Here is a 12915-nt window from a genome sequence, read left to right on the forward strand (position 1 = left end):
CATTCCAATGAGAATTTTGCATGTGGTAATCATGTCTCTCCCTAACTCCACTGTTTAGTTCATGTAAATCGCTGTCAGCTACTCTTAGTAGTCCTCTACCTCGTTGTCTGCACTTTTGAGTGCTCTATACTCTATACAACCAGTTGTATAGCACCCCCACATATATACACCTGCACATATGTGCAAAACCATAGATACCGAGCACCATAGGATAAATAAATGACAGGTGTATAGTACTCCAAGTGTGCAGAACTCCAGGTGTACAGAACCACAGGTGTACAACACTCCAGGTGTACAACGCTCCAGGTGTACAACACTCCAGGTGTACAACACTCCAGGTGTACAACACTCCAGGTGTACAACACTCCAGGCGCACAACACTCCAGGTGTACAGAACCACAGGTGTACAACACTCCAGGTGTACAACACTCCAGGTGTACAGAACCACAGGTGTACAACACTCCAGGTGTACAACACTCCAGGTGTACAACACTCCAGGAGCACAACACTCCAGGTGTACAGAACCACAGGCGTACAACACTCCAGGTGTACAACACTCCAGGTGCACAACACTCCAGGTGTACAGAACCACAGGTGTACAACACTCCAGGTGTACAACACTCCAGGTGTGCAACACTCCAGGAGCACAACACTCCAGGTGTACAGAACCACAGGTGTACAACACTCCAGGTGTACAACACTCCAGGTGCACAACACTCCAGGTGTACAGAACCACAGGTGTACAACACTCCAGGTGTACAACACTCCAGGTGTACAACACTCCAGGTGTGCAACACTCCAGGTGTGCAACACTCCAGGTGTGCAACACTCCAGGTGTACCTAAAACACTCGGCCACAAGTGACACGGCAAGAACGGATGTTTACACTTTGGGACTATAATTAATAGCAATATATCAGACCCCACCACCATATTACCCTCCCTCCCCGCCCCCCCCACCCCCCGCCACCACAACACAAAATATCATCCTCCCGCGTCTCAACAAATAAATAAATAAATAAAATAAACACATTTCAGTTCAAGGGTAAAGTTGACCTGTGATGGTCCCACCTACACTACCCTCAGGTGGTCCCACCTACACTACCCTCAGGTGGTCCCACCTACACTACACTCTGCTGGTCCCACCTACACTACCCCTCTCCTGGTCCCACCTACACTACCCCTCTCCTGGTCCCACCTACACTACCCTCAGGTGGTCCCACCTACACTACCCTCAGGTGGTCCCACCTACACTACCCTCAGGTGGTCCCACCTACACTACCCTCAGGTGGTCCCACCTACACTACCCTCAGGTGGTCCCACCTACACTACCCTCAGGTGGTCCCACCTACACTACCCTCAGGTGGTCCCACCTACACTACCCTCAGGTGGTCCCACCTACACTACCCTCAGGTGGTCCCACCTACACTACCCTCAGGTGGTCCCACCTACACTACCCTCAGGTGGTCCCACCTACACTACCCTCAGGTGGTCCCACCTACACTACCCTCAGGTGGTCCCACCTACACTACCCTCAGGTGGTCCCACCAACACTACCCTCAGGTGGTCCCACCTACACTACCCTCAGGTGGTTCCACCTACACTACCCTCAGGTGGTCCCACCTACACTACCCTCAGGTGGTCCCACCTACACTACCCTCAGGTGGTCTCACCTACACTACCCTCAGGTGGTCCCACCTACACTACCCTCAGGTGGTCCCACCAACACTACCCTCAGGTGGTCCCACCTACACTACCCTCAGGTGGTCCCACCTACACTACCCTCAGGTGGTCCCACCTACACTACCCTCAGGTGGTCTCACCTACACTACCCTCAGGTGGTCCCACCTACACTACCCTCAGGTGGTCTCACCTACACTACCCTCAGGTGGTCCCACCTACACTACCCTCAGGTGGTCCCACCTACACTCCCCTCAGGTGGTCCCACCTACACTACCCTCAGGTGGTCTCACCTACACTACCCTCAGGTGGTCCCACCTACACTAACCTCAGCTGGTCCCACCTACACTAACCTCAGCTGGTCCCACCTACACTATCCTCAGGTGGTCCCACCTACACTACACTCTGCTGGTCCCACCTACACTACCCCTCTCCTGGTCCCACCTACACTACCCTCAGGTGGTCCCACCTACACTACCCTCAGCTGGTTCCACCTACACTATCCTCAGGTGGTCCCACCTACACTACCCCTCAGGTGGTCCCACCTACACTACCCCTCTCCTGGTCCCACCTACACTACCCCTCTCCTGGTCCCACCTACACTACCCTCAGGTGGTCCCACCTACGCTACCTTCAGGTGGTCCCACCTACACTACCCCTCTCCTGGTCCCACCTACACTACACTCTGCTGGTCCCACCTACACTACCCTCTGCTGGTCCCACCTACACTACCCCTCTCCTGGTCCCACCTACACTACCCTCAGGTGGTCCCACCTACACTACCCTCAGGTGGTCCCACCTACACTACCCTCTCCTGGTCCCACCTACACTAACCTCTCCTGGTCCCACCTACACTAACCTCAGGTGGTCCCACCTACACTACCTTCTCCTGGTCCCACCTACACTAACCTCAGGTGGTCCCACCTACACTACCCTCAGCTGGTCCCACCTACACTACCCTCTCCTGGTCCCACCTACACTACCCTCTGCTGGTCCCACCTACACTACCCTCAGGTGGTCCCACCTACACTACCCGCAGGTGGTCCCACCTACACTACCCTCAGGTGGTCCCACCTACACTACCCTCAGGTGGTCCCACCTACACTACCCTCAGGTGGTCCCACCTACACTACCCTCTGCTGGTCCCACCTACACTACCCTCAGGTGGTCCCACCTACACTACCCTCAGGTGGTCCCACCTACACTACCCTCAGGTGGTCCCACTTACACTACCCTCAGGTGGTCCCACCTACACTACCCTCAGGTGGTCCCACCTACACTACCCTCAGGTGGTCCCACCTACACTACCCTCAGGTGGTCCCACCTACACTACCCTCAGGTGGTCCCACCTACACTACCCTCAGGTGGTCCCACCTACACTACCCTCAGGTGGTCCCACCTACACTACCCTCAGGTGGTCCCACCTACACTATCCTCAGGTGGTCCCACCTACACTACCCCTCAGGTGGTCCCACCTACACTACCCCTCTCCTGGTCCCACCTACACTACCCTCAGGTGGTCCCACCTACACTACCCTCAGGTGGTCCCACCTACACTACCCTCAGGTGGTCCCACCTACACTACCCTCAGGTGGTCCCACCTACACTACCCTCAGGTGGTCCCACCAACACTACCCTCAGGTGGTCCCATCTACACTACCCTCAGGTGGTCCCATCTACACTACCCTCAGGTGGTCCCACCTACACTACCCTCAGGTGGTCCCACCTACACTACCCTCAGGTGGTCCCACCTACACTACCCTCAGGTGGTCCCACCTACACTACCCTCAGGTGGTCCCACCTACACTACCCTCAGGTGGTCCCACCTACACTACCCTCAGGTGGTCCCATCTACACTACCCTCAGGTGGTCCCATCTACACTACCCTCAGGTGGTCCCACCTACACTACCCTCAGGTGGTCCCACCTACACTTAGTGTCACATCAGTCAGTCACCTGAGGACCTGTGGGTGACACAGACGCTGTCTGTGTCACCCGTCACTAGTGGCCAGGACCCGCCGGGCTGATCACCGCTCCAGTCACTGTCCTTCATTAGTGTCTCGACCTGTGTTGTGGTGGTAACCTGTGAGTGGTATACTTACTGCGGTAGACTAGTGCTTGAGTTTACAACTTTAGAGACGACACAAAGGATACAACCGTCTTCAGTTCACGAAACTTGACATTATTTTTAATAGCTTAAATAAATGAGTACCTTTGTGTGTGTGTATTTACTATTTGTAATTAGTATTTGTTTCTGCAAAAGCGAGCTATTAGCTCTTGGACCCCGCCTTTCTAAGCAATCGATTTTTCCTTCATTATTTCTACCATATATATTTCTCTCTAACACACACACACACATACATATGTATCCCTAGGAAGCAGCCAGTAATAGCTGTCTAACGCCCAGGTACCTATTTACTGCTAGGTGAACAGATGCATCAGGGTGAAAGAAACTGCCCATTTGTTTTCACCTCCGCCGGGAATCGAAACCGGACCCCTAGGACTACGAATCCCGAGCGCTGTCCACTCAGCCGTCAGACCATATCAGGATTGATGTGAGTGTATATAACTTAATTTTTCAAATTTATATGCTGGCTGACTTATGCCTGGCTAATGAGAACAAAATACACAAGTCAATTAATCTTTTTGAATTAATTTCCATTAGAATGTAATATATATATATATTATATATATATATATATATATATATATATATATATATATATATATATATATTCACTTGTCAACGCAAATTTGTCGGAATACACTTTAAACCTGAGGAATCTTGGGACCAAACGATGCGCCTTTCATCTTGTAGTTTAATGGATTTTAAATTAGTTTTAATATATGTGACAGTTAATAAGTTTTATTTGTATTCACTTTAAGTGCGCTTAAGTGTTTTGTTTTTTAAGCTTTTTCCTTTCTTTGATAGGCAATTATATTCAGTATGAGTTCTTTGTTTACCAGCTATTTGACTGTGATTTCTGTTTTTTTCTTTTAGATCTGATGATGAATACGAGAAGTATTCGAAACGTTATGTTTTTTAAAGTAAAGATTCTGATACAAGATGTTCAGTATATCCCTGGTTTTCCTATTCATCTTAAAATTAAGATTCCCGAAGGGAACATCGATATATATATATATATATATATATATATATATATATATATATATATATAACATATTGAAGTAATTTGCTCTATGAAAGAACCAACCAATTAATTTACCAATGTAAATATTCTTAACGGCACATCTAACACATATCTGTACGTACATATATAATGACATTGTTAAGTATACCGTGAGTGAGCCCTGGTGAGTGTTGACGCGTTACTGAAGACGGGACAACCAGCGTGAGACGGTATTATTTCCATCCCGCCGTCACCCTTCTGCTTCCTCACAGTCACCTCCTGCAGGTGGTTGTTGTTGTTGTTTAAGATTCGCTACCTGGAACAAAAAGTTCCAGGTAGCACGGGCTATGGCGAGCCCGTAATTCTTGTCTCTCTCTCTCTTGCAGGTGTTCTGGTTTGAGGGAGTAAGACATTACTATATATTCGTAACTCTTAAACCAATAGTTAAGTTGTTTAGTGTAGACGTTCGTGTTGTGAGTGCAAACGTTTGTGTTGTGAGTGCAAACGTTTGTGTTGTGAGTGAAGGTAGTTGTCTTGAGGGTGAAGGAAATGAGTGTCGACGGTGCTGTACACAAGGTGCCTGACGACACCCTGACGGAGGGAGTAGAGACAGGAACACTAGTGAAGCTCTCAGCTCTCCCACCTGACCTGTTTCTCTAGTCTGAAACCCTAGAGAAAAGTACTTTTGATTATACTGTATTAATATACTCTATGTATATGTATATATATAACATATACATATACATTTGAACTCTGGCCAAAAAAAAATATCTACTGTCTGTAGAAAAACAAGTTGAATTAAATTATAATTCATTGGTTTTCTTGGGTTTCAAACTCAAACAGGAATACGGCCTAAGCCTTCGTTCTAATACATAATGTGATTGATGTTAAGAGTGCTCCCGTGTGAGACACAACACCAGGACACAGTTCTCAGTCTCTGGTTGTTTCGTGTCATGGTCTCTGGGGGACAAAATGGGGGGGGGGACCTGTGTGAGGGGGTGTGGAGTGGGGGGGGGGAAGGGGGTGAAGGGTACCAAAATAGCTTCTCTAAGGGCATTCAAGGTTAGGAGCGAAAACCGACGCCGCCCCCCTCGGGGCAAGTGTGGGTAAATGACTGTAATGTAACGCTGAATTAACGTTGATAACGTTTATTAAACGTTACTAGCGTATATTAGACGTTACTAGCGCATTTACTTGCCCGTCGGGACGCGGGTTTTCGAAGAAAATGGCCGGCCAGGCGGCCCGGTACCCAGAGCATAGGAGCCCCTCACATCGCTCTCACCAACGGCAAATTATCGTTGGGTTTATGACAATATTGGTATATTATTCCACATAATTTAGCGCTCCTTGATTTAAAAACACATCACAGGAATTAGGGGGATGAGCCAGAGCAATGCACGAGGAAGGTGGTAGTAATGGGACTCCATGCTGGGGTTGACCGCGACATCCCGGCTACACCTATACATAGGAACATAGAACACACACTGTATGACCTCTGGTGACCTGACCTCGCCGGGAGGCTCCGCTCCTCGCCGTTCACTTGTTATTCACTTCAAGACCATGGAGAAAGGAGACTAAGTGGAACGGTTGTGGCTCAAACCATTTTTCTCATTTTTTCTTTCTTGTCTTTTCAAGCAATAATAAAGTCTTTGCTATAATGTTTTGAAAATTTGTGTCTGTTTTATTTTCCAATGTTGCCGTGAGTGGTTGTCGGTAGTGGAGGGAGCGGGTGAGCTGGACACGACGGTGAGTGTGGTGGTCAATGTTGGCTTTTTTTGTCTTAGCGTCACAGTGGGCCGGCGGCTCCGTCAGTCCAGCGCCCAGATCCACCACTATAAACACAATAAACTTCCATGCACCATAAAACACAAACCACTTGAGGGCGCCAGTTCCATCCACTCCCAGCTCTCATTAAGCATTTACTGCCACTTTTATGATGTTGTGGATAAAGAGGAGGATGTTGGCAAGGAGTGGCCCCACACTCGGGGCGTGCAAGGCCGCACTCATCTCCACACACTCACACTTCCACTCACGGCCATTATCTAGAGCAGACCCCATTTGGGTCAAGTTCAAGATCAGTGGCATTGTTCTAGACGGGCACGCACAGGGGGAAAGGGGGCAGGGCAGCCCCTAGGAGAGGCCGGGGGTCTTGTCCTACGGAACAGTAGGGCAAGCCGTCACAGTAGCCGTCTCTTGGGCCTTTACCTAACCTCACAGCTTAGGCACCCGTCAGTTTAAACACAGCTGTCATCTCTCCCCCCTTATTGTTTATTTTTGTTTTGAACATTCCACCAGGGCAGAGAAGGAGGTCGGGGAGTGTGGCGGGGGCGGGGAGGCGGGTGTGGGCGGGGGCGGAGGCCCCTTGTGTCCGGGTAGGTAGCGAGTTAGCAGTGGCGTGATCCCTCCGCTGACCTCGCCCGCTCCCACCTCGTACGGTCTCTGACGTCATCAGAGGTCAGCTTCATGTCACCAAACCAGACCTTCGTTCACCTGGTGGTCAAAGTTACCGCTTTGACCTGTGCGAAGTAAGAACGTGTGTCAGTAACATGAATAAGTTTCCACTCAATTATCACAACATTATTATTTCACACTAACACAATCAACTAATACTAGACAACTGTATACTGGGACCCACGTAGTGGAGGCTACAACAGGTACTGTGTACTGTGACCCACGTAGTGGAGGCTACAGCAGTTGTTGTGTACTGTGACCCACGTAGTGGAGGCTACAGGAAGTGTTGTGTACTGTGACCCACGTAGTGGAGGCTACAGGAAGTGTTGTGTACTGTGACCCACGTAGTGGAGGCTACAGGAAGTGTTGTGTACTGTGACCCACGTAGTGGAGGCTACAGCAAGTGTTGTGTACTGTGACCCACGTAGTGGAGGCTACAGCAAGTGTTGTGTACTGTGACCCACGTAGTGGAGGCTACAGCAAGTGTTGTGTACTGTGACCCACGTAGTGGAGGCTACAGCAAGTGTTGTGTACTGTGACCCACGTAGTGGAGGCTACAGCAAGTGTTGTGTACTGTGACCCACGTAGTGGAGGCTACAGCAAGTGTTGTGTACTGTGACCCACGTAGTGGAGGCTACAGTAAGTGTTGTGTACTGTGACCCACGTAGTGGAGGCTACAGCTCCTGTACCCACGGGGTACAGGAGGGCGGGGCAAGAGTTACACTGAAGGAAACAAACCTAACACTGTACAAGGTGGTGATGACCAGACCCGCTCAGCCAGCTACGGGTACATGACCCTACTGCTGATACTGTACATATTGATGGTCATGAAAATGGCAGTGATGACATTGATGACGAGGGTGATGACTGATGGTGAGGGTGATGACTGATGACGAGGATGATGACATTGATGGTGAGGGTGATGACTGATGATGAGGGGTGATGACACTGATGGTAAGGGTGATGACTGATGACGAGGATGATGACATTGATGGCGAGGGTGATGACTGATGATGAGGGTGATGACTGATGATGAGGATGATGACATTGATGGTGAGGGTGATGACTGATGTCGAGGATGATGACATTGATGGCGAGGGTGATGACTGATGATGAGGGGTGATGACACTGATGGTAAGGGTGATGACTGATGACGAGGATGATGACATTGATGGCGAGGGTGATGACTGATGATGAGGGTGATGACTGATGATGAGGATGATGACATTGATGGTGAGGGTGATGACTGATGTCGAGGATGATGACATTGATGGCGAGGGTGATGACTGATGATGAGGGGTGATGACACTGATGGTAAGGGTGATGACTGATGACGAGGATGATGACATTGATGGCGAGGGTGATGACTGATGATGAGGGTGATGACTGATGATGAGGGGTGATGACACTGATGGTAAGGGTGATGACTGATGACGAGGATGATGACATTGATGGCGAGGGTGATGACTGATGATGAGGGTGATGACTGATGATGAGGATGATGACATTGATGGTGAGGGTGATGACTGATGTCGAGGATGATGACATTGATGGCGAGGGTGATGACTGATGATGAGGGGTGATGACACTGATGGTAAGGGTGATGACTGATGACGAGGATGATGACATTGATGGCGAGGGTGATGACTGATGATGAGGGTGATGACTGATGATGAGGGGTGATGACACTGATGGTGAGGGTGATGACTGATGACGAGGATGATGACATTGATGGTGAGGGTGATGACTGATGATGAGGGGTGATGACACTGATGGTAAGGGTGATGACTGATGACGAGGATGATGACATTGATGGCGAGGGTGATGAAAATAATGATGATGATGACACAGATGATGGTAACTATCTTTAGTGTGTATATTATTTATTTATTTATTATTAGCGCCTGCAGGATCGAGCTATCAGTTCTTGGACCCCGCCTTTCTAACCGATCTATTTTCCTTTATTTTGTCTACCATACATGTTTCACTTTAACACACACACACACACACACACACACACACACACACACACACACACACACACACACACACACACACACACACACACACACACAGGCGCAGGACGCACACAGGCCAGGCACAGGATACAGAATAGGAGATGAAGTACTTAATGAAACAGACAGAGAGAAAGATCTAGGAGTTGATATCACACCAAACCTGTCTCCTGAAGCCCACATAAAGAGAATAACGTCTGCGGCATATGCGAGGCTGGCTAACATCAGAACGGCGTTCAGGAACCTGTGTAAGGAATCATTCAGAATCTTGTACACCACATATGTAAGACCAATCCTGGAGTATGCGGCCCCAGCATGGAGCCCGTACCTTGTCAAGCACAAGGCGAAGCTGGAAAAAGTCCAAAGGTATGCTACTAGACTAGTCCCAGAACTAAGAGGCATGAGTTATGAGGAAAGGCTGCGGGAAATGCACCTCACGACACTGGAAGACAGAAGAGTAAGGGGGGACATGATCACAACCTACAAAATCCTCAGGGGAATCGACCGGGTAAACAAGGACGAACTTTTCAACACTGGTGGGACGCGAACAAGGGGACACAGGTGGAAGCTGAGTACCCAAATGAGCCACAGAGACGTTAGAAAGAACTTTTTCAGTGTCAGAGTAGTTAGCAAATGGAATGCATTAGGAAGTGATGTGGTGGAGGCTGACTCCATTCACAGTTTCAAATGTAGATATGATAGAGCCCAATAGGCTCAGGAATCTGTACACCAGTTGATTGACGGTTGAGAGGCGGGACCAAAGAGCCAGAGCTCAACCCCCGCAAGCACAATTAGGTGAGTACACACACACACGCACACACACGCACACACACACACACACGCACACACACACACACACACACACACACACACACACACACACACACACACACACACACACACACACACACACACACACACACACACACACACGGGAATTAAACCTCACTTCGCTGGAAGACAGAAGAGTTAGGGGGGACATGATCACCACATTCAAGATTCTGAAGGGGATTGATAGGGTAGATAAAGACAGTCTATTTAACACAAGGGGAACACGCACAAGGGGACACAGGTGGAAACTGAGTGCCCAAATGAGCCACAGAGATATTAGAAAGAACTTTTTTAGTGTCAGAGTGGTTGACAAATATAATGCATTAGGAAGTGATGTGGCTGACTCCATACACAGTTTCAAGTGTAGATATGATAGAGCCCGATAGGCTCATGAATCTGTACACCTGTTGATTGACGGTTGAGAGGCGGGACCAAAGAGCCAGAGCTCAACCCCCGCAAACACAACTAGGTGAGTACACACACACACACACACACAAAGGGACCAAAGAGCCAGAGCTCAACCCCCGCAAACACAACTAGGTGAGTACACACAAACACTCACACTCACACACACACACACAATGCCCAGGAAGCAGCCCGTAACAGTTTTCTAACTCCCACGTACCTATTTACTGCTAGGTGAACAGACGTAACAGGTGAATGAAACTCTGCCCCCTTTGTTGCTGTTATGTGCGTGTAATTACCTACGTGTAGTTACAGTGTGAAAGCTACGCTCGTGGTGTCCCGTTTTCCCAGCGTGTGAGAGAGAGAGAGAGAGAGAGAGAGAGTATACTCATGCACCAGTGAGCGTGTGGAGCATAATGCTCCTACTGACCACCATGCGCCATGATCATGCCGTCTGGGGAGGAGCGTTGGGAGAGAGAGAGCATGTCTGGCGGCTGCGTCATGAAGTGACCGCCCTCGGACACGGGCGGCGCCCCCAGGCCGCCCAGGCCAGGGAAGTCACTCATGGGTCCTCCAGGGGGCAGCGGCTGCTCCATCGACGGCGGCAAGCCTGCGGGTCAGAGATCACCAGTCAGGTCACACACAAGGTTATTTGAGGAAGTTATAATTACCAAACTATAGGTCTCCTACGACCTCCAGTGAGATCGTGGTAACCCAGCCACACAATATATGGTAAATCAGAATGATATCTATTCCTAGGATGCAACATCGGCCATTAACAGTTTATATCTATCTGACACTACAGTGAGACTGACCCACACACACACACATCATCTATTCTTTATTTTCCCTACATTTTCTTCACTTGAGAAGGAAGTTGAAAAATTAACTCTCCAAAGTTCATCTTTACAGTTTTATTTCCCGTGACGCTAAGAGTTGCGTTTCGTGAACTCTTGTTAATATTCATAGATTCATAGATGAAACGCAACTCTTAGTGCCAGAGAAAATAAAACAAAAAATTAACTTTGGAGAGCTAATTTTTCATCTTCCTTCTCAAGTGAAGAAAATGTAAGGAAAATAGAGAAGATTCCTGCTAGAATCATTGATCTCATCCTTTTGGTCACATTCAATATATATATATATATATATTATATATATATATATATATCAAAGAAATCACAATGGCGTGATATATCAATGACAATCATTTTGAGGCAATAGAGTGACTCGAACCAGCGTTATGTTGAATCCCAGACACCTGCCCCCTAACCCACTTGGCCACGATGGTACACAAATCGACCAACCCGGAACTCTGCTGAATTGACTGGAGCTCCCAACAAGGAGCCCAACCAGGATTTTACGGTGGACGCGACCACACTCTGGCCTACAGTACGGTGTTCACACCCCCCACGCCCCACTCAGATGACACTGACCGTGCGGGAAGGCCATGCCAGGCGGCGGCGGAGGGCCCTGTCCCGGGAAGAAGTCGTGGAAGCCCTGGGGACCGTAGCCGAAGGCGTCGCCGTAGTAAGGGAAGCCGTCCTCCATGCTGGGTGACATGCGCATTCCTCGCAGCTTCCGCGGGTTTCCGAACAGGTGCGCGCGCATGCCCATAGAAGAGAGCTGCTTCATGCGTCGTTCCTTACTGCGCTTGTTCTGGAACCACACCTGCAAGGTTGGAGCAGGTGTGTAGAATAGCGGGTACTAACCTTATAAAAGATGCCTGGTTAGGCTTCTTTTATAGAAAAAAGCCTTATTTTATCTTATAATGATTAAGAGTAACTCTTATAAGATCAAAATTTGTTTAACATACAACCTCAGATGTGTCTAACATACATAGCTGTGTCTAGGGGGAAAATATGGGTATCTATAGGTTAATAAAAGGGATCGAACCCATGTCTCTGGACTCCCCACTCACTATACATTACCTCCCGTCACTTGCACTGACGCAAAAATCAAATCACTGCCCACGAGCTCAAAAACTGACTCGTGGGCAGTGATTTGTTCAGTGAAAGAAATTTTTTTTAATTTCACATATAATATTTATTAATGTCATAGAAAGCAATGATCAGTTAATTACAAAATGACGATATATTCACGTATTGGTTTACCACTGTAGTGTATGGCGGGAACTGGACGTGTTCGTCATCACTTCCCGAAAATATTGTACACATTCTACTTACGAAACCCGTACATCTTTCCTTAATCATGGCAGCTTTGTTTACATTTTATTAAACACTTTATGAGCTTCAAAACTTGACAATCGAAGGTTATTATTGTTAGAAATAACCTCGTTAGCGCCTCGGAGTTCACAAACGGTTCAGGAAATGTAAACACAGCCGCCATCACCGAGGATAGATCTACAGGTTACATCCTGTAGATGTTGGACAAGTATATGAGTGGGA

General features: G+C 48.5%; 1 protein-coding gene across 3 annotated transcripts in view; it reads right to left on the reverse strand.

Moving 5' to 3' along the window:
- Nucleotides 1-4831: 4831 nt before the first annotated feature.
- LOC123753467 (LIM/homeobox protein Lhx1-like) overlaps nucleotides 4832-12915 on the reverse strand; it is a 311621-nt gene continuing 303537 nt past the window's right edge. For all 3 annotated transcript variants that reach the window (XM_069302348.1, XM_069302285.1, XM_069302397.1), the window contains 3 exons: nucleotides 11944-12178; nucleotides 10941-11120; nucleotides 4832-7324 (listed from right to left, as the gene is read on the reverse strand). In XM_069302348.1, the coding sequence (XP_069158449.1) occupies nucleotides 7275-7324; nucleotides 10941-11120; nucleotides 11944-12178 (465 nt within the window). In that variant the 3' untranslated portion in view covers nucleotides 4832-7274. The remainder of the gene's footprint in view (nucleotides 7325-10940; nucleotides 11121-11943; nucleotides 12179-12915) is intronic.

The sequence above is a fragment of the Procambarus clarkii genome, chromosome 1, assembly GCF_040958095.1.
Source record: "Procambarus clarkii isolate CNS0578487 chromosome 1, FALCON_Pclarkii_2.0, whole genome shotgun sequence".
Taxonomy (NCBI): domain Eukaryota; kingdom Metazoa; phylum Arthropoda; class Malacostraca; order Decapoda; family Cambaridae; genus Procambarus; species Procambarus clarkii.